Source organism: Pelmatolapia mariae, linkage group LG23 (assembly GCF_036321145.2).
Source record: "Pelmatolapia mariae isolate MD_Pm_ZW linkage group LG23, Pm_UMD_F_2, whole genome shotgun sequence".
Taxonomy (NCBI): Eukaryota; Metazoa; Chordata; class Actinopteri; order Cichliformes; family Cichlidae; genus Pelmatolapia; species Pelmatolapia mariae.
This window is the reverse complement of record NC_086246.1, coordinates 29,379,150-29,402,678: the sequence shown is the minus strand read 5'-3', so window position 1 is coordinate 29,402,678 and position 23,529 is coordinate 29,379,150. Positions and strand designations below refer to the sequence as shown.

General features: G+C 38.3%; 1 protein-coding gene across 1 annotated transcript in view; it reads right to left on the bottom strand.

Moving 5' to 3' along the window:
* The window catches only part of LOC134620941 (uncharacterized), a 53,439-nt gene that overhangs the window by 6,167 nt on the left and 23,743 nt on the right, over positions 1-23,529 (bottom strand). The window contains exons 7-18 of the mRNA XM_063467297.1: positions 20,706-21,110; positions 19,586-20,023; positions 15,146-15,565; positions 13,900-14,346; positions 11,901-12,338; positions 9,987-10,433; positions 9,500-9,907; positions 6,050-6,481; positions 5,006-5,269; positions 4,635-4,889; positions 4,302-4,550; positions 3,903-4,160 (exon numbers count right to left, since the gene is read on the bottom strand). Coding sequence (XP_063323367.1) covers positions 3,903-4,160; positions 4,302-4,550; positions 4,635-4,889; positions 5,006-5,269; positions 6,050-6,481; positions 9,500-9,907; positions 9,987-10,433; positions 11,901-12,338; positions 13,900-14,346; positions 15,146-15,565; positions 19,586-20,023; positions 20,706-21,110 — 4,461 coding nt within the window. The remainder of the gene's footprint in view (positions 1-3,902; positions 4,161-4,301; positions 4,551-4,634; positions 4,890-5,005; positions 5,270-6,049; positions 6,482-9,499; positions 9,908-9,986; positions 10,434-11,900; positions 12,339-13,899; positions 14,347-15,145; positions 15,566-19,585; positions 20,024-20,705; positions 21,111-23,529) is intronic.

Below are 23,529 nucleotides of genomic sequence, written 5' to 3'. Positions count from 1 at the left end.
AAATCTGCATTGTCATTGCAAAAAAGTGGACAGTGCAAGACAAAAGCAGCTAAATAAAAACTGTACAAAGAGCACGGTATAGAAAGTGCACTATACAAACAATCTGGAAACATAAATATGGACACGTGTATTCAAAAATATTGGTGTGCGTATACACACACACACACACACACACACACACACACACACACACACACACACACACACACACATATATATATACCTATCTATCTATCTATCTGTCTATCTGTCTGTCTGTGTGTGTGTGTGTGTGTGTGTGTGTACATATATATATCCAGTGTTGGGGAGTAACGGAATACATGTACCGCCGTTACGTATTTAGAATACCAAATATGAGTAACTGTATTCCGTTACAGTTACCGTTTAAAAAGGTGGTATTCAGAATACAGTTACTTTGTTGAAATAAATGGATTACACGGCGGTACTTTCCTGTTTCATATTGTGGCGGGTCAGGACTGTTTGGGTTTGTTTGACAGCTACGCTCTGTTGTTCCAGGCGGCAGCGTTACGGTTGCCATGGTTACAGGGTGACGCTCTCTCTCTGCGTGTTTCCTGGGTGAGAGAGCGCTTTTTTGTTGTTGTTGTTGTTGTTGTTGTTGTGCTAAGCTAAAAGGCAGAATGCTACAGGCATGGCCCTAAAGAATGTAGCCTCATGGGCAGTGTAGTCCGTGCTGCAGCGAGAATGGACTACCATACACGTTATGTGTCTGTGAGCGAGGGAGGGAGAGAAAGGAAAAGTCCGAGCTGTCACGGAGCAAAAACGGGAGCTGGAAGCATGTAAATATAATAATAACCACTGCAGCCAAGAAGAGTGCCTGACGAGCCCAGTTGTAAGTAAGCTATTAAGACTGTACACTGTGTTCGTGTTTTCCTCCGGAAACAATAAGTTCCGTTGGAGCAGCCTTTCAACGCCTCTCTCTGTCTCTGGCAAGCAAAGTTGACCCAGACAACAAAGTAAAGCTAGTTTTCAGCTACGAGCCCAACACGGAACCCGCCGTATTAGCCAGATGTCCCTTTACTACGGTTCGGAGCCGCGGACCTTCAGTAACAGTAATAAATCACAGCAATAGTACATTCACGTAGTTGTAAACAGCATGATAATATATTAAGTAATCCAAAGTATTCAGAATACGTTACCCTCATTGAGTAACGTAACGGAATACGTTACAGAATACATTTTGGGGCATGTATTCAGTATTCTGTAATGGAATACATTTTAAAAGTAACCTTCCCAACACTGTATATATCTGTCTACATATATATATGTAGATATAGATGTGTGTGTGTGTGTGTATAACTAGACTTTATGCATACTATGTAAGGTGTGGCTATATAAATATATGTACAACTCTGTGTATATATGTTTATGGACAGGCATGCAATGTAGTGACAAGGATTGACAAGAACTAATATTGCATATGAGAAATATTGCACATAGAAACTACCATGGTGTATAGTACGCTGCAGGTAAGGAAGGAAAGTAGCCTTGCAGGGAAGGAAAGACCTGAATCTCTCATGGTTGGGGGTTGGGGGAGGGTGTGTTTGCACAACAAAAGCAGGAGAACAATGGAGCTGAAGACCTGTGAAAATCTCAGCGGGGTGCCAAGAGGTGTTAGGGTCAGGGGAATTTACGCAAATTTGCGCAGGGCTAGTAAATCTAGTAGTAGGGACTTGCACCAGGGAAAAAAAGGCTCAGTAATTCTAGTGTTAACCAATGTATTTAATAAAGTAGTCTAAAAGTAGCCTCAGTAGTGTAATTTCAAACCTGTGCAATTTTTTTAGTCAGTATAAAGAAATGCTCTCTTTATATTTTCTAGGGGTGAAATTCCCTTAGGTGGCGTTGGAGCCACCACCTATACATGGATGACATGAAGATGTATGCCAGAAATCAACTATCACTATCTATAGTGAGGAAATCGGGATGTCATTCTGACTGTTTAAGTGTGGCCAAATGGTTGCAAAGAGAGGGAAGGTGATCCAGACTGATCGGGTGAAGCTACCAGAAGGCAGAATAGCAAATATACAGGACCGCTACAAGTATCTGAGTATTTCAAGTGCCAACATGAACCATGCTAAAGCTGTATCCATCGCCAAATACTCCCAGAAGGTAAGACAGAGGTGGAAAAGCCAATTGAATGATAGGAATAAAATCCAAGCTATCAATACATATCACCTGCTGGCTGTCAGACACCTAGCTGGAATAATAAGGTGGTCACAGCAAAAGATAAATGCCACTGATGTCAGGACATGAAAACTCATCACAATATACAAAGGTCCAGACATCCATCCCAAGTCTTTCACAGTCAACAGGTCCCAAGCTGCAGACTGTGTAAAGGTGACCCAGGGACTATCGCGCACATAGTAGCAGGATTTAAGATGCAAGCAGGGACAGCGTACACTGAGAGGCACAAGTGGCTGGGATAGTTTACAGCAGAGATTCCCAAAGTGTGGGGCCCGCCCCCTAGGGGGGGCACGGTATGAAAAGGAAACGCAAAGCAGGAGATGAAGCATAGCTGAATATGTTTCCAAACCAACTTCCTTCCAAGCCAAAGACTAGAAAATATGGTGAAGCATATCTTCCCTTTGGCTTCACCTGCACAAGTGCCAAGGTAGGTCTCCCTGCAGAATTAGTTTTCCCTTCATCGGGAGCACGTGCTGGGCTCTCCAAATCACAGACGAACAGTATCCCACATTCTTGATTTTTAGTTCATAAACACTTGTTGTATGAACTAACTACTCCTGACATTTTGGAGATGTTAGCTCTTTGTACAGTAAAGTTACAGTGGGATACAAATAACATCAGGCTGATCCTGCCACGATTTGTTCCCCCCGGTTCAAATCAAGGACAAACAGTATCCCACAGTTGTTTCTGTTTTTAAATCCATTTTGCACAGAGAGGCATTTTTTGAAAAATGTATTGATAGCAATGTTGAATATTATTACACAGGAATAAAACAACTGCACGTAAAATTATCACACCGTGACGCCTCTGCCTTTCTAAATGGAGGGACAGTAACTGCGTGTGTATATGTAAGCGTTTAAAAACTGCAGATGGTAAGATTAACAGTAACAGTATTTTGTCTCTATCTGCCATTGTAGAAATCCATCTCATGTAAACAATAACGTGGCGTACAGCGTGACGTGAAAAAAGGCACATACCTTTGACGTTGCGTGACAAACTCTGTATTCCTCATCCACACATAAACGCAAAAAAAGAGTTTTAAAAAATCTCCGTTTTAGGTGATTCGAAATGCCGTTTACGTGTGGACGAAACAGCTGCGTTTTCAAAAATACCCGTGTGAGTGTGGACGTAGCGTAAAAGAGTTAGTAGTTTATTTTATTACTACCTGTAATTTATTGCAGATTACTTGTATTTGCTTAACTGTTTACTAAATGTTTGAGGTGTGAAATAAACCGCAATGGAGTTGAAAACAAAATATGGGTGTGTGTGGTTGGAGGGTGTGTTTGTGCGCGCGCGGATGGAGGGGGGGACATTTTTCTTGTAAAACAGGGGGGCCTAGCAAAAAAAGTTTGGGAACCACTGGTTTACAGGAACATCTGTGCCACATATGAAGTAGAAGTCCCCAAGTTTCAACTCAATTTAATTTTCAATTCAATTTTATTTATATAGCACCAAGTTACAACAACAGTTGTAACTTGAAATATTCTACACAACAGAAATATTCCCTTTTAACAGAAAGCAACCTCCCTTAGAACCAGGCTCAGTGAGGCCCTCGGCCGATCTAATGTATCCAAACTGGTGATCAGAATAATCATTCATCTCTGTAAAGTCCAACATGGTTAAAGAACAGCAGAAATATCTCTGTGTGTGGACTGAACTGATGCAGGTGCAGCATTGACAAACAAGCACTAATATCTGACCTGAGATGAGAAACTTTGTCCAGCATGAAGAGGATGGACTCTACTCCCTCTGCTGGTATGGAGGTCCACAGGAGGTTCAGTTTGACTCCGTCTCCGTGTTTGAGGATGAAGATCAGAGCAGCACAGTCCACTGAGTCCAGCTCTCTGCTGCTCAGGTTGATCACATGACCAAATGACCTCAGTAAACTGGGTACAGCGTGACTGTCATGAGCTCTGTAGAGCTCTCTGATGGAGCTCATCGCAAAGCTGGGACTGGGTCTGAAAACAAAGAGTTTATTTCTAAGGACACTTTGTTTAAAGGATCCATAAACTGCTGATTAAAGATGAGACAGCATTTCAAATCCTCCTGATTAAACAGCAGAAACTGTGTTTGGTAAAAGATCAAACTACATTCATCACCTTTTAAACACAATCCTGTCCAGAAAGGGAAGCAGACGTGTGGTTTCCTCCTGTAAGAAGAGGTTCTTCCTCAGGTTCACAGTGATGGTCTGAGCTGACGACTGCTGCAGCAGATAGTGAAGAAGCTCCCAGTTCAGACAGCAGGAGGTCAGGTCTCCACCAACCTTACTGAAGAAGGACAACGTCAAGTCCTTGTCCTGGATTTCATGGAGGAGACACAGAAGCTGCTGGAAGCTCTCTTCACTCAGTCTGCAGAGATCATAAATATAAAATATGCTTTAAAGCAAAAATCTACATTTTATTTGGACTGTGATGTTCAGGAAAAACATTTACTTGACTGTTAGAGGACCATCATGGAGCAGCAGTGTAATCAGACCCTGAGCAGGGATGCAGGTCTCAGTCAGGTCTAACCGTGCGACTGTCCAGTATCTCAACAGGGAAGCCAAACTACTGACAGCCCTCAACAATACTCTGTGTGATGGTCGGGCTTTCTTAGGCACAAGAGAAAGCTCTTCAACAGCCAGCGGACAGACCACTCTGTCTCTTCTTACCCACTGAAACAGGAGCAAGGACATGTCGATGGAAAGCCTGAAGATCAAAGAGACAAAAGAGCAGAAATGATGAACACAAAGAACTAAAGATTCAAAGTGGACAGCAGATAAATGGTGTTATAAGAACAAGAGAGTCATGATTTCACTTCCTGCCTCAGACTGTGTAGTTGTGTTGTGTGTCTAAAGAGGAGAGCGGCTCCTCTGGCAGACATCTTGCTGGGTGTGAGGATGAGATCCACTTTAGAGCCACACAGTCTGAGAACTCTCCCCACAGACCAGCAGCTTTTCCTGTGTAACTCTTCTGTTAACAGCAGCTGGAACCCCAGGAGCTGCAGCAGAGACTCCAGCTGCTGGGCCTCCTCTCTGGATCTTACAAACATGGATGTACACACACTCTGGAAGAAGTCTGGATCACAGCTGAAACACAGTGGAGATGAAATCAGAAAACACAGGCAGACCTACTCACATTACCACAAACCACATTTTGTGTTTCATTCATCGATGAACAAGCTGATAAAACTAGCTATTAGTTTTGTTGTCATTCCATGAAAAATCAGGGTCTCTATTAATCAGGGGAATTTTTTGCACTTTGGTAAATTTAATGAAGAAATGTCCAACTTCCTCTTCATTAGTATTTTTAGAGTTATAGGCCATCAAAGTAAACATGTATGGGTCCATGTTATTTTTTCCAGCATTTTGATCCTCATGACTTAAGAAGCACAGTAGATATTAACAAGAAAATTTACAGTTCCTCACTTACTAAATGTTAAATTGGAAGTTCTGCTTACTCAGGGAAATACAGCCATGATCATTCAGTGAACGGGTGAGGACTAAACATGTATACAACATGTACAAAGGTGTAGTTTGCAACTAACTTTGACTTGTCCATGTTTCATATTAACATTTAATCAAAATTCTGGATGGCTTCAGTAGAAATGTGAATTTCCCATTTGCCCCACTCTCTCCTCCTGTGTGCATCTGTCTGTGTGTTTTCAGAGGCAGAGCTTTGTTCCTGTACTTTTCCCTGTTGTTCATTCATCAATTACTCACCTGCTGCAATAGTTTTCACATAGCAATAGATAAGTTGAAATAATTACTTGACCAATACATGTCATTTGTCTACATTTTTACACTGTTAATGAAAAGTTGATTATTTCCAAGACACCACTGACTAAGTACTGTATTGTTTCTATTTACCTGAGCTGTGAGATATAAGGTAGACACTGAAGGAAACTCCTCACTTCACTCTCTTCATGTGGGCAGCCTCTCAGCTTCAACTGTTTTTTCCCTGATTGGACTTTAAGAATTTCCAGGAGGATGGAGGTCTTTCTCTCTGAGAGGTTTATGAACCAGACTGCAGGAGCTGACTGGAAAACTGACTGTAAGGATGGAAGGACACTCAAGCCTGTTTTAGACTCATGGTCCTTCACATGGGAGCACAGATCCAGCAGGAAATTGCATTTATATTGAGCATCTATGTCTCTGTCAATAAAAGGGAATGTTTGATATGTGCACACTGATGATAACAACTCCAGTATCTTCTCTCCTGTCTGCTGTTCTCTTTCTGTTGCGGCACAGAACAGATTCACAAAGAATTTGGCTGCTTCATCTGCCCACAGAGTGAAGAAACTGGAACAAAAAGAAGAAAACATTTAGTGATGATTTGATTACAGCTGCCAACCACACATTGATTGTCCATGTGTGTTCTGCATATAATTAAACTTAATTCGAAACCTATTAGTGGAACAACAACATCTACACTTTATATCTTGAACAACAACATCTTCACTTTGCCGTTTAGATGACACATGTGTAACCATACAACGTCCTCCTTGTGTTGTCTCAATGCATGCTCAATCATCCAGGTAAGGAGATCCCAAAAGGTTCATTCTGACTCAGAATCAACCTTTCTGTATAATATTTTTTTTAAACTTTGAGCAGATGAATTATTCCAAAAAGCAATAGCACTTATAGTTTTCAAAATGTAAAACAATAATAATAATAATATGACGACACTACATCTGCAGGTGGAGACAAAAAGTAATAAACACCCTGTTATTTGACGTATTCACACATCATGGTAAACTCAAAAAGCTAAATACAAAATTTGCTGTTTAACAGTTTTTAGTTGCTCATCTATTAAAACAGAGTTTTTGTTAGTGCAACAACATGTTGAGTATGATTTATATATATATTTCAATTTCAAAGCACCAAAGTTATGTAAAAACTTGATGCTACTTTTTTGTTAAAATCCTGTTATTCACATCATTGCATTAACTGTCACTGTCATATGGGTGGAAATTGGCTAAGATCTTCAGGAACAATCCAGGAACCCCCCAAGTCACAGCTCCAAAATTGACACCTTCAGTTTTGACTGATCAACTGAATGTTGCTGCTGCCCACATTTTCTGGAGAAAGGTTTTTATTGTCAGATGAGACTAAGACTGAGCTACTTGGCCACAATGAAAAGAGTTATTTTTGGAAGAGTAAAGGTGAAGCTTTAATACCTGAGAACACTGTACCAACTGTCAAGCATAATGGTGGTAGCATAATGCAATTAGGTCTGTTTTGCTGCCAATAGTACTGGTACATTGTACAAAGTGGATTGATAATAAATAATATAATAATAATATTCAATTAAATTTTATTTATATAGCACCAAATCACAACAGCAGTCGCTAATCTAATAAAGATGAAAATAATAAACAATAATAATAATAATAAAGATGAAAAAGGACTACTTTGGGTGCTCCAACAGAATAATGATTCCAAAAACCATCAGAACTGGATTTGGAGTGGATAAAGCAACATTCAACTTCAGGAATGGCCTTCCCAGTGTTGGACCTAAATCTTATTGAAAATTTGTCGACTACACTTAAAATCTGAGTCTGTGTCAGAAAACTAACCAATTTAAATGAACTTTCCAAATTCTGCCAAGAATGGTCAAATATCAGCCAGCATTATGTTGGAAGCTTGTTGATGTCAACTAAAAGTGTTTGGTCAATGTCAAACATTTAACTAAAATTTAGTGGGGGTTTATATTTGAGCCTCTCTGTATGATTTTAATCTGGCATGAATTAGAGAAAATCCCAAATAAATCCAAATCTTGTTTTCTTTTCTTCTTTTTTAATCATTAAAGTCATCTTGTACAACCATTCCAGCTGTTACCTGTCTGTGAGAGAGGCCACATCCCTAATTTTAAGTCTTGACAAAATCCAAATGGGCAAGTCACACAACAATATCATACTCTATGATTAGGTAATGTGATACAGCACCCATCTCTGAAAAGATCCCGGGGTCTACAATGGTGAACTCACTCATTGGAGAAATACTAGTAAAATAAAAAGTTGCTTTTCTGCACTGATTACAATCTCTGAGTCTTCATTTTGAGTTTTCAAGTGTCTGTTATTTCTTTGTCTTTATTTGCTTTCATCTTTCTGCATTTATCCACCTATTTAAAATATTAAACTGCAGAAAAAGCTCCGACAAAAACAGTTTGAAAGTGGACAGCATAAAGGTTCATTGATACACATGTTGAGTGTCTGTAAACTTCTGACCACAACTGTAATACTGATGACAAATTATAATTTAATAATCTGTCAACTCATAAATTCAACACTTGGTGAATTTATTAGACTTCAAATACGTTTATAGCCCCTGGTAAAATTTCTGAAGTTGATATAAGTTTTATATGCCTTTCCTGAGTTGATGCGCTTTTCCTGAAGGAAATTTTTTAACAATGATTGCTCTGTGACAAGATCCTGTAAAATTATTTTGCGATTTCTAACCAGGCAATGAGAAAAATATTCTAATACGCAGTGTAAAACCTGTGCATAAACTGTTTGGGTAATGATTAACACCTGCCCTGGTCATTGATATGAGATAAAAATGGATACTGTAAATTATTTTGCTGTGCAATTTATTTTTTCAAGACAAGATCTTTTTTTCTGTTCTGTTGCTTTGACCATCCACCTCTGTAATCTACCCTTACGTTTTCCTTTTATGATATTTCCATTTTGGCTTTATGTGCTCTAAATTTTAATCACAGCTTATTGGGAACAACCAACATTTTGCCAAACTCAATGGTGGTGTTCGTCCTTGAAGGAGCTGTATGAACCTTTCTATTGTTTCACCTGACTGCTCTCTTGTTAGGTCCATTCTTGCTTTCCATCAGCCAGGCAGTAGAGCTTCATAAGGTCTGCAAAACTCTCTTTAATAACACACTATTTTGCATATTTAGATGTGTGGAGATTTGTTTTAGTAATCCAAATTACAATGTGATTACACGTTTTGTTTGTCTTCAACACTGAGTGATTCGATAAAACACTCCTCTACTTTACATGGAAGGAAGTCTGCTATAAATATAAATAACTGAATGATTCTTTGAATACAGTTTTATACAGTGTTATGTCACACATGTGATTTGTATGTTTGCTACAAATGAAAAGAGTTGAATAAAAAGCTTCCAAGAGTGGTGATTCAAGAAACTTTTGTAGTATGAAAGTGTAGTATGACTCATTTCAGGGAAAATTTGAAGCAAAAGAATGGATGAAAATGACGTAAAAGAAAAACTGTCATAACTTTTTATTGTTTAAAAGGGTATCTGTTTGGATGCAGTGTGAATTGTATGAAGTAGAATTCATTTACCTGAGCTGTGAGATATAAGGCAGACACTGAAGGAAACTCCTCACTTCACTCTCTTCATGTGAGCAGCCTGTCAGCTCCACTTGTTTCTTCTCTGGTTGGAGTTTCAGCACTTCCAGGAGGATGGAGGTCTTTCTCTCTGAGAGGTTTATGGACCAGACTGCAGGAGCTGACTGGAAAACTGACTGTAATGATGGAAGGACACTCAAGCCTGTTTTAGTCTCATAAGAGTACAGGTCCATGAGGAAGTCACACCAATTCTCTTTAAGAGGACTGTTTTTGTATCTGCACACTGATGATAACAGCTTCAGTATCTTCTCTCCTGTCTGCTGTTCTCTCTCTGCTGCTGCACAGAACAGATTCACAAAGAACCTGACTGCTTCATCTTCAACAAAACGTGGCCCATCAACACTGGAACAATAACAAGGAAACATTTAGTAATGATGGTACTTATGCAGTATTACTTTGTCTACTGATTCATTTCATTTACCTGAGCTGTGAGATATAAGGCAGACACTGAAGGAAACTCCTCACTTCACTCTCTTCATGTGAGCAGCCTGTCAGCTTCACTTGTTTCTTCTCTGGTTGGAGTTTCAGCACTTCCAGGAGGATGGAGGTCTTTCTCTCTGAGAGGTTTATGGACCAGACTGCAGGAGTTGACTGGAAAACTGACTGTAAAGATGGAAGGACACTCAAGCCTGTTTTAGTCTCACAGTCCTTCACATGGGAGTACAGATCCAACAGGAAATCACACTGATATTGAAGATATTGAAGATATATATGTGTGTCATTAACAGGGAATGTTTGATATGTGCACACTGATAATAACAGCTGCAGTATCTTCTCTCCTGTCTGCTGTTCTCTCTCTGCTGCTGCACAGAACAGATTCACAAAGAACCTGACTGCTTCATGAAGACATGACCTATCAGGATAAACACTGGAACAATAAGAAGGAAACATTTAGTGATAATTTGATCTGAGCTGCATAAATACAACCACACACTACTGATGGACTCCATCTTGTCCATGTGTGTCCTGTATATAATGAAAGTCCATTTTAAAGCCATCTTCCATCAGAGCAGCTGAACATTGTTTTTAGACTGTTACTGACTCACAACACAAACACTAATCCTGTGTGTGAAATCACTGCGTACTGAACTGTAACTGTCATTTTATTGCTGTCTGACTTTAGAGAGTAAAACACTAAATATGAACAACATAGAAACATACAGAGTGGAATAACAACATCTACACTTCATATCTTGTACAACAGCAGCTTCTCCTGCTGCTCAGATCACACATGTGGAAATCACACTTATTCTGCACATCTTCATGTGTTACAGGATTAAATTTAAAGGGGTGGCTGTAGCTCAGGAGGTAGAGCTAGTGACCTACTACTAATTGGAAGGTTGGGGGTTCGATCCTCCAGTCTGCATACCAAGTATCCTTGGGCAAGTTACTAACCCCAAGTTGCTCTCTGATGCATCCATCTGTGTGTGAATGTAGTTAGACAGCACTCAGTTTACAGTCAGTGCTTGTGAGATTGGGTGAATGTGACATGTTGTATAGAGCGCTTTGAGTTCTCCGGGAGAGTAGAAAAGCGCTATATAAGAATGAGTCCATTTACCAAGATATAACTAGTTCACACATAGTAACTGCTCTTTTCTTTTTTATGAACTTGAATCTGACATGATATTCCAAAATCCATCAGCAATGGTGATTTACAGTGTTTCTGAACAGTCAAGAATTATTTGTATCTTTCATGATGATGTTTCAACATGACTGTGTTGTTGTTACTGAGCTACATTTTTCTCATTAATCACATTATTTCAAATATTTTCATACAGGGAGAAGATTATCGGGTTGCAGACTCTTTCAGTCAAATAGTTCAAATAATAAAATCTGTGTACTCCACACTCTTCTGTGATTCACTTGTTCAGTCACACAGGGACCTTCATTAACTTAGATTAGCTGGTAACAACTCACTGAAACACAACTGATTTTAAACATTCAAAATATATTACTGATTACAACTATAAAATTAAATAAATTAAATAAAACAATATTTTGAAAATAAAAGATTACTTTTTTATGTATGGTTAAAGAATATGTGATAAGGATTCAGTTTTTTTGAACTGATCACACATACATCTATAATATCAGGTTCAAGGCAACAAAGTACTGAAAATAATCAAATAAGCACAGTGCTGTGCAGAAAACAATGTTTCCCTCTGATATTAGGTACAGTAGAAATATAACTGAAATATGGACTCCAAGTGGATGAAATCAAAATGTGTAAACAGAAATATTGGTGACAAAAATATGATATTAAAATATTAAATTGTATCATTACAGTAAATTGTTGGAAATTAAAATATTTTTTCCACTGAGTGAGTTCATTTACCTGAGCTGTGAGATATAAGGCAGACACTGCAGGAAACTCCTCACTTCACTCTCTTCATGTGAGCAGCCTGTCAGCTCCACTTGTTTCTTCTCTGGTTGGAGTTTCAGCACTTCCAGGAGGATGGAGGTCTTTCTCTCTGAGAGGTTTATGAACCAGACTGCAGGAGCTGACTGGAAAACTGACTGTAATGATGGAAGGACACTCAAGCCTGTTTTAGTCTCACAATCCTTCACATGAGAGTACAGATCCAGCAGACCAGCACACTGGATCTCTGCGTCCATGTCTCTCTCATGAACAGGGAATGTTTGATATGTGCACACTGATGATAACAGCTCCAGTATCTTCTCTCCTGTCTGCTGTTCTCTCTCTGCTGCTGCACAGAACAGATTCACAAAGAACCTGACTGCTTCATGAAGACGTGACCTATCAGGATAAACACTGGAACAATAAGAAGGAAACATTTAGTGATAATTTGATCTGAGCTGCATAAATACAACCACACACTACTGATGGACTCCATCTTGTCCATGTGTGTCCTGTATATAATGAAAGTCCATTTTAAAGCCATTTTCCATCAGAGCAGCTGAACATTGTTTTTAGACTGTTACTGACTCACAACACAAACACTAATCCTGTGTGTGAAATCACTGCGTACTGAACTGTAACTGTCATTTTATTGCTGTCTGACTTTAGAGAGTAAAACACTAAATATGAACAATATAGAAACATACAGAGTGGAATAACATCTACACTTCATATCTTGTACAACAGCAGCTTCACCTGCTGCTCAGATCACACACGTGGAAATCATAATTATTGTACACATGTTCATGTGTTATTAGAGTAAACTGAAAAGGATGCTACTTCATCTGTATAGTAACAATTTGTTTAATTTTTTTACTTAAAGCTGGTGAGATATTCTACAAAGCAATGCCAGTTTTGTCCTTCAGTTTGTCAGTACTTATAAGAAGTATTAATATTTGCTAGCAAACAGGACCCATACAAACATGATACAATGATTATAGTAAGATGATTTGATACATTGCACTGTGACACACCAATTTAATTTCCAATTTGTGATGAAATAAACTGTCAAATATAGTTTTATAACATAGAAATATTTCACTGAAAAAATTTAAAGATATAAATAGTTCACATATAGTGACAGCTCTTTTCTTTTTTATGAAATTAAATCTGACATGCTATTCCAAAACCTAACAGCAGTGTTGATTTCCAGTTTTTCAAAACTATTATTTAGTATTAATTTGATCTTTCATGATGATGTTTCAACATGACTGTGTTGTTGTTACTAAGCTACAGTTTTTCTAGTAATCACATGATGTCATTATTTTCATACAGGGAGAAGATTATCACATGTTTCAGGCTCTTTCAGTCAAATAGTTCAAATAATAAAATCTGTGTACTCCACACGCTTCTGTGATTCACTTGTTCAGTCACACAGTGACTTTCATTAACTTGGATCAGCTGCTAACAACTCACTGAAATACAACTGATTTTAAACTTTGAAAATATATTAATCAATGTGAGCATCTGGAAACTAACAAATTACTTTTTTATATGAGCTTGATGAATTGATAACAAGACTTAATTTTTATGAAGTGATCACACATGTTTAAAATATCAGCCTTCAGGGGAACACAGAACTAAAAATAATAAAACAAACACAGTAGTGTACAGAGAACAATGTTTCCCTCTGAAATTAGACAGAGTACAAATATAACTGAAAAATTACCCGATGTGTGAAAAAAAAATCACAATATCTAAAAAAAAAACCCCTCAAAGACAAGAATATTACATTAAATTTTAAATCATACAATAACAGTAAACTTTCTGGAATTAAAATGTTTTTGTACTGTTTGAGTTGATTTACCGCAGCAGCGAATCAATGAAAATGATGAAAAAACTGTTGTAACTTTCTTTGTTTAAGATGTTATCTGTTCTGATGCAGTGTGAATTGTATGAAGTAGAATTCATTTACCTGAGCTGTGAGATATAAGGCAGACACTGAAGGAAACTCCTCACTTCACCCTCTTCAAGTGAGCAGCCTGTCAGCTCCACTTGTTTCTTCTCTGGTTGGAGTTTCAGCACTTCCAGGAGGATGGAGGTCTTTCTCTTTGAGAGACTTATGGACCAGACTGCAGGAGCTGAAAATACTGACTGTAATGATGGAAGGACACTCAAGCCTGTTTTAATCTCATAGTCCTTCACATGAGAGCACAGATCCAGCAGGAAATCAATCTGAACTTCTTCGGCTTCAATATCATCCATGTCTCTCTCATGAACAGGGAATGTTTGATATGTGCACACTGATGATAACAGCTCCAGTATCTTCTCTCCTGTCTGCTGTTCTCTCTCTGCTGCTGCACAGAACAGATTCACAAAGAACCTGACTGCTTCATGAAGACGCAACCTCCAACGACCAACACTGGAATAATGAAAAGGAAACATTTTGTGATGATTTGATGTGAGCTGCATAAATACAACCACACACTACTGATGGACTCCATCTTGTCCATGTGTGTTCTGTATATAATGAAAGTCCATTTTAAAGCCATCTTCCATCAGAGCAGCTGAACATTGTTTTTAGACTGTTACTGACTCACAACACAAACATTAATCCTGTGTGTGAAATCACTGCGTACTGAACTGTAACTGTCATTTTATTTGCTGTCTGACTTTAGAGAGTAAAACACTAAATATCAACAACATAGAAACATACAGAGTGGAACAACAACATCTACACTTCATATCTTGTACGACAGCAGCTTCACCTGCTGCTCAGATCACACACGTGGAAATCACACTTATTCTGCACATCTACACACCTTTGATTAAATTCAAACAGTATAAATAGTTCACATATAGTAACAGCTCTTTTGTTTTTTACTAGCTTAAATCTGACATGTTATACACTTCATATCTTATACAACAGCAGCTTCACCTGCTGCTCAGATAAAAAACACAAATGGAAAATGCATATTTAAAAATATTTATTGTGTAATTAATTGTGTTTGCTTTATTTTTATCATTTTGTTTTGTTGTAAGTGCTGGTGGAAGATAAAGAAATAAAAAAAATAATAATAAAAAAATAAAAAATAAAAAATAAAACAAAACACGATATAGTTTTTAAAAATATATTAACTTAATCGTGTTTGGTTTATGATGTGCTCTGTTTAAAGAAAAAAAACAAAACATTTTAATCATGCAAAGTATAATTCATTTACCTGAGCTGTGAGATATAAGGCAGACACTGCAGGAAACTCCTCACTTCACTCTCCTCATGTGAGCAGTCTGTCAGCTCCACTTGTTTCTTCTCTGGTTGGAGTTTCAGCACTTCCAGGAGGATGGAGGTCTTTCTCTCTGAGAGGTTTATGGACCAAACTGCAGGAGCTGACTGGAAAACTGACTGTAATGATGGAAGGACACTCAAGCCTGTTTTAGTCTCACAGTCCTTCACATGAGAGTACAGATCTAACAGGAAATCAGACTGATACTCCATCTCTTCGTAGTCATCATCTGTGTGATTAAAAGGGAATATTCCATATGATAACAGCTTCAGTATCTTCTCTCCTGGCTGCTGTTCTCTCTCTGCTTTTCCCATCATTAAATTGGCTTCAATGGAGTGTAAAAATGAAGAGGAGAAACTAAAACAAGAATTAAACATTTTGTCATAACATCAGAAACATAGATGACTATTATCATTTACAACCACTCTGTTATAAGTAACTATTATTATATCATGCAAGGAATTATGTTTGCTCTTTGAAATGTACACACAGTAAAAAGCGGTAGAGAAAAAAAGGACCACAAAACCATCACATTACTGGTTCTAGTGAGAACTAGAGATGTGCTGATTGTCATTTTTAATGGACAGTCTTAGATTTCTATTTGTTTCTAATTGTTTAAGTCTGACCCCCAAAAGTTGATTCTGTTCATCTGGATGTAGCGTTTTCAGTGGGAGAAACGTTTCCTCACTCATCCAAGTGACTTCTTCAGTCTCAGCTGACTGCAGGGACTGCATGGACTGCATGACCATTGATCAACAACCACTGATCAATGACTATGAGGGAATGGTTGCAATCACAGCATTGTAAGATTGTGAAACATGTACCCTTAGGCCCCCTCCTCGATTCACAGATGGTCTTTACCTTTTCACATGTGTACACATGTGTACATCCTCATCATTGAAAGAGTGTCCACCGGCCTGTAGGTGTAAATAGACTGCAGAGTCCTGGCCTGACGAGGTAGCTCTTCTGTGTTGTACCATCCGCTTCGCCAGTGGTTGTTTGGTTTTCCTGATGTATAAATCCTGGCAATCCTGGCACTTAACAGCGTACACTATGTTACTCTGAATCGAGGAGGGGGCCTAAGGGTACATGTTTCACAATCTTTCAATGCTCTGATTGCAGCCATTCCCCAGATCTCTGTGAATGGCACTCATGGCCATTGATCAGTGGGCTTTGATCAGTGGTTGGTTATCAATGGTCATGAGAATTTGCATATTAGGCAGCTAGTGGTAAGACTACACACCTTTACACCCCCCACCCCCCATGCTAAACCCAAGCCCTTGAATGGCGTGCCTACGTCTGCAGCTCGGACACAAGCATTTAACTACGTGTTCACTATATCTTGTACTGTGTATATGACAAATAACATTTCTATTAATGATCTAGGAACTGACCTCCCAGCCCATTGTTCCTTCAGTGCAACTAGTTTCAGTCATTATGCAAATGTACTGTTTATAAGATTGGGGAAACCTGCAGTCAGCTGAGACTGAAGAAGTCACTTGGATGAGTGACGAAACGTTTCTCCCACTGAAAACGCTACGTCCAGATGAACAGAATCAACTTTTGGAGATTTAGTTATCTGGATGATTGAGCATGCATCAAGATGTTTAAGTTTGACTTGCCAATTTGATGTTTTGCTGATTATGATTTATTTTCTTTTTAAGAACAGTCACTGAGAGCAAATACAAACACATTTCTACTTTTCATTGACGTAGAATTTTGGTTTCATAATAAAATTAATTATTGAACTTTACAATGTTCCCCAAATGCACTGAGTAACAGGATCTTCTCTCATCCTCATGAGAAATTGCCCTGAAAGTCCAAATAATAATTCACTGAAAATGAGTTGCTGTAGGATTACTCTCAGCTTTCCTGGACATATTTTACCTGAACAAACAAAAGCAGCTGCAGCAGATTTATATAAGAAAAAAAAGATCAGATACGCATTTTCACTATGTTGATAACTTATAAAAGATATATATACATTAATGTATCAATTGCTGCTTTGTGATCAGCTTGTGGCAGCTGAGTGTGTCATGAAATGAGATTTAACAACTTTGGTAACATGAGCAGGTGTTACATAAAAAGTAACACCTACTCAGTAAACTGTATTTTGGGTTGAGTTACATTATCAGTTTTCTGAAGCCTCTGTCCTCATCTACGGAGAACTGATTCTTTTGTCTCCATTTCAGGACAATGTGCTGATCCATCCATCCATTTTCTTCCAGTTATCCAATTGAGGGTCATAATTTGGCCTGGAGAAAATCCTACCTCTCATAAGGTGAGAGGCAGGGTACACCCTGGATAGATCACCAGTCTATCACAAGGCTGGATTCAGTTTTGGTCCCTAGCTGGTCGACCAGTGCATCTCTAGTGACAAGTGAACTGTTAAATATCTACCATAGACAGCATAAAAGATAGATGTAACTTCTTGGTCTGAAACATGGAGCCAAAGTGGAAATATCTTCTTTCTTGCATTCTTTGAAATGTCAAGTAAGGGGCCACTTCTCTTTTTACAAAAGGACTCCCCAGTTCAAATCTATGGGAAACTGGCACTGTCCTCCATCACTCTGTGACCTCAGCAAAGACTTTTCTGATGTGTTTATGGGTTCACTTTCAGTCCATAATAAAAAACAAAATAAAACATGAAGTTCATTTTATAAAATGTCACAATTAGATGACCTCAGACATGCTCATTGTCTAATGAATTGTCAATCAAAAATCATTAGATAATGATTAGATATCAATAGATAACAAGCTTGGATGATTTCTTGGTTTCACAGTCAGACTGAAGGGACTTCACCAAACAATGAGTGATGTCACAGTCCATGTTTTATACTGTCAGTGATCTCCTCTAACAGGTGACAGTCTCCATTAATTATGATGCTACAACTTGTTCAAATATATCGAAGATGAGTCTCAAGTTACTTTTTACTGAGTATGTAAAAAACCAGCAAAACAGTCCAACTTACTTGAGTGTGAACAGAGTTTTGTGAAACTTAAGCAGTACTCTATTGCTGCTCTGCTCAAAGACACTGAATAATTATGGTTAAGTGCTCTGTGCACAGATTGAAGACAAAACATAGTAAGTTTTGTTGGAGTCTGAAATTGTGCAAGTGAGACACATTAATCCACCTGTGATGAGTCAGGATTCAGGATCTCCAGCTGTGATGCAGCAAAATTTCCAGTGACAGCTGCGTTACTTTTGGACAGATAATCTTATCAGATCTCAATACAACACATTATCCGGGTAGTTCTACTAACAATAACACTACACAGACACCTGAACTGAAGAGACTGAAAAGAACTGTGAACTATGAAACTTGAGTATGCGGGCTGACAAACATGGACTGTTAGAACTCCTTATTGTGAAATGTTAAATTGCTGTTTTGTTCTGGATTTTTTATGACATATATACCTGTATACACTAGACATATACTCACATATATACTCTGTAATCATATATACTTGTATACACTATAAGTGTATCTACACTGGAGTGTTTATATAATGGAATCACTGTGATAAGTATCTAACCTACAGGTTCAAATCACAAGACCGACATATTTAGGTCAAGTATTAACTTTAATTATATTAATGAAGTTTGTGCCACTTGTTGTATGAGCATATGTGATCAATACTGTTTTAAATGTAGTAATTAGGGTCAACAGGTAACCTTTGACTGTGTTATGGCCAACGGTGACAAATCCAAACATAGGGTTAAATAAACTTGGCCCTGCTAAGATGCACCTGAGAGCCTCTCTGCCTGTCTGCGCTGCCAGAAGGTGGTGAACCACCCATCCTTAACCCATATAGTGTCACGATCCTGGGTCTTTTGACCCAGCGTTTTGAGTTTTAGTTTATTTTGATGTTTATGGTTTGTTTAAATTCATTAAGTTATCTAAGTTCATTTGTTTATTAGATTCCCCTTGTGTTTTCAAGCCCCCTGTTAAGTCTCCCTTGTCCTTTATGTTTTCATGTCTGCATGTCTTTGTGGTCAAGTTCATGTAGTCATGTCTGAGTTTCATTATGTTTCCTATTTTATTTTGAAAGAGGTCCTGTGTTCCTGTGTCGATTGTGTTTAGTTTTACACTTCCCCTGTGATGTCGTTATGTTCATTTGTTTCAGCTGTCCCTCCATGTGTTGCCACTTCTCCTGATCCCCTCATGTGTGTATTTAAGTCCTCAGTCTTCCTGTGTTCAGTGTCGCGTCCTCGCTCATAGCTGTGTGTGATTTTCCCTGTGTCTCCTTGTGCTTTCGTTTCCCCAGTTTAGTTTTGGATTGTTATTTGTGTCCCACCACACACACTACATTCTGTAGTAGTGAAGTATACTGTGTTACACATGCAGATATGTTTTTAAAGGAAAACATATTTACCTGAGCTGTGAGATATAAGGCAGACAGTGAAGGAAACTCAGTACTTCACTCTCTTCATGTGAGCAGCCTGTCAGCTCCACATGTTTCTTCTCTGGTTGGAGTTTCAGCACTTCCAGGAGGATGGAGGTCTTTCTCTCAGAGAGGCTTATGGACCAGACTGCAGGAGCTGACTGGAAAACTGACTGTAATGATGGAAGGACACTCAAACCTGTTTTAGTGTCATAGTCCTTGACATGAGAGTACAGATCCAGCAGGAAATCAGACACATAAGATTCATCCATGCCTCTCTCATGAACAGGGAATGTTTGATATGCGCACACTGATGATAACAGCTCCAGTATCTTCTCTCCTGTCTGCTGTTCTCTCTCTGCTGCTGCACAGAACAGATTCACAAAGAACCTGACTGCTTCATGAAGATCTGACCTCAGAGGAACAACACTGGAACAATAAGAAGGAAACATTTAGTGATAATTTGACCTGAGCTGCATAAATACAACCACACACTACTGATGGACTCCATCTTGTCCATGTGTGTCCTGTATATAATGAAAGTCCATTTTCAAGACATCTTCCATCAGAGCAGCTGAACATTGCTTTTATACTGTTACTGACTCACAACACAAACATTAATCCTGTGTGTGAAATCACTGCGTACTGAACTGTAACTGTCATTTTATTTACTGTCTGACTTTAGAGAGTTAAACACTAAATATCAACAATATAGAAACACACAGAGTGGAACAACAGCATCTACACTTCATATCTTGTACAACAGCAGCTTCACCTGCTGCTCAGATCACACACGTGGAAATCACATATTTACTAATATTGACTGAGCAATTAATAAATCATCCATCCATCTTCTTCCGCTTTATCCGCGGATAATTTAATTTTACACTTAAATTATAATTCATAGAACATAAAATACTTACACTGTTGATTTCAGGGAGCATCTCATTTTATACAGACTTAATTATGTAAAGTTAGATTTTTTTGTACTGTTTGAGTTGATTTACCGCAGCAATGAATGAATGAAAATGATTTAAAAAAACTGTCGGAACTTTCTTGTTTGTTATCTGTTCTGATGCAGTGTGAATTGTATGAAGTAGAATTCATTTACCTGAGCTGTGAGATATAAGGCAGACACTGAAGGAAACTCCTCACTTCACTCTCATCATGTGAGCAGCCTGTCAGCTCCACTTGTTTCTTCTCTGGTTGGAGTTTCAGCACTTCCAGGAGGATGGAGGTCTTTCTCTCTGAGAGGTTTATGGACCAGACTGCAGGAGCTGAGTGGAAAACTGACTGTAATGATGGAAGGACACTCAAGCCTGTTTTAGTCTCATAAGAGTACAGGTCCATGAGGAAGTCACACCACTTCTGTTTAAGAGGACTATTTTTGTATCTGCACACTGATGATAACAGCTCCAGTATCTTCTCTCCTGTCTGCTGTTCTCTCTCTGCTGCTGCACAGAACAGATTCCCAAAGAACCTTGTTGTGTCTTCATCTGATGTATTAGTATCAACACTGGAACAATAAGAAGGAAATATTTAGTGATAATTTGATCTGAGCTGCATAAAAACAACCACACACTACTAATGGATGAAATGCTAATTACACTCATTGACACACAAATCACTTTACCATGTCTGTCTGTTTAATCTGGATGTTTGGTTGCTATTGTTTCTGTCTCTCTTCAGTAAAATGAAACTATGATAAAAAATTACAGACTGTTTTATTTCTTTGTAAGTCAGAAAACTTTACTTAAGGAGCTCTTTGGAACTGAACTTGACTGGACGCTGACCTGTATACTAAAATTAAATGACTACAAACCAGAGGAAAGCTGAACTTGATGAATGAACTAAAGAAATTAACTAAAGAAAAAACTCTTAAACATCCCAGAGACACTTTCCTGCATTATCATGTGACAGCTTTTATCACTTAAATATGAACATTATGTTTGTGCTGTTTACACTGTGATGCTCTGTGAAATATTCCCTATTATTTATCAAAAGTTAATATTCACATCAAAAGTTTAAGACCACTCCTCCAAAAAAACCTGTATCCCCGACAAACAGAAATCAAAGGCTGTAAAACGCCTGTACATTTTAAGCGTTGTTTTCAATAAACTGCATGGTCAAAAAATGTTTTCTCTCTCCCATTTCTTCTTGTTGCATGTCTACTTGGAACCAATGTTCCCTCTAATTTTTCATGTATCTGATCGAACACACCAACTCCATGAGCGATCCCTTAGACCACTGTGAGCAACAGCAGACGTGTGCACTGTGGTCACGGCAGCATCGAATCCATCCAAGTTACATGGTTTATTAAAATAATAAAATTACAGCATTTATGTTAGACTACTTTTAATTAAGTGCTTTAGCCCACTTACAATGAAAATTTTAAAAAGTCTTGTTCATGACCTGTGTAGTATGTTAACACTATTGGAAGTAAAAATAACTTGAACTCCAATTTTGAAAACACAACTTTCTTTTACACACACACACACACACATATGTATATATATATATATATATATATATATATATATATATATATATACATATATATATATATATATATATGTATATATATGTATATATATATATATATATATATGTATATATAAAGCTCTGACTTGTACTATGAGTCTGAGTCTGTGGTCTGGGAGAGAGTCCTGTAACTCTCTGTCTGCAAAATACAGTATATAATGAGCAATGCTGGGCAATTAATTATATAGTTACTTCTTCAAAAAAGTTTTGCGAACAAAGGTTTTTGCAGCTGTTTACCTAAAATGCAGCTAAGGTGTTTTCTAAACAAACATTTCACAATATTTACAGAACAATCAGCTGTTCTGCATCAAATCTGATGCCACACAAATCATTTGTGCCACTCCAAAAAATCATTTCTGTCCACTATGAGATAAAGGAGAACAACAGCCTGATACCTGCAGGCCTGACAGCAGGAGATGTATCACTCCTGTAACACCTGTAACATTCAGCAGTCGCCTCATTGTTCTGACACACACAACAAAACTATTGACTACACTACACACTAACTACACAAGATTTGCGCTATATGTTGCACTCCTAAAACTTCCCCCTTCCTAAACAAAACTAAATGCCATGTTGCCATATCATTTTTTGATTGGTCGACATGGTACATTTTTCGACCAATAGGAAAGGCTGGGGTTTTTTTGGTTTTGGCTTTTCTCACAGGCGGAGAGTGCTTTCGAGCGTTTTCCTTACAAAACACAGTTTTTATATAAGATATAAACAACGATAGTATTCAGGAAGAAAACCAAACATTGCATATATTTTTATCATAACTCTGGTTTTACGTGGCCTATCAACACAATTTAAAAACTGGTATAAAGTCCACACTTTTTCCGTTAGTCGTTCTGTCTGTCCTGCTCACATCTCCAGTGGTTGTACATGTTGTCATTAACGTGGCTTCACTCCACATCAGCCACGCTGCTTTGCTAGCTAAAACACCGGTGTCGGCACATAAGGACGCTGTCATAGCCTGTCACCGACGTTGATTAGCTGCGTATATACGAATGTGAATCGCATTATTGGCTGGACTATGGGATAAGGTGGCATCGTTCTAATCCCATACAGGAGCAGCCAGTCACTTACTGACTAACACTGCAAAACAGAATTGTTAAAGTTTTAATTTTAATTTCAATTCAGGTTAGATTTTTTTGTGTGTGCGCAACGCAGATTTTTTGTGCGCAGAGACCGTGCCAGCAGTGCGCAATTGCGCACGTGCGCAGCTTAGAGGGAACTTTGCATAAATGAAGACAGAAAACTAAACAGCAGTGACGTTTGTAGGGTTACTGAAGTTGGGCTAGCTGGTATATAATGATGTGCTACGTGGTGGCTAGATACACAGCTATGTTAGCATAATATAACGACATTGAAGCTGGAGGATGAACGCTAACTTT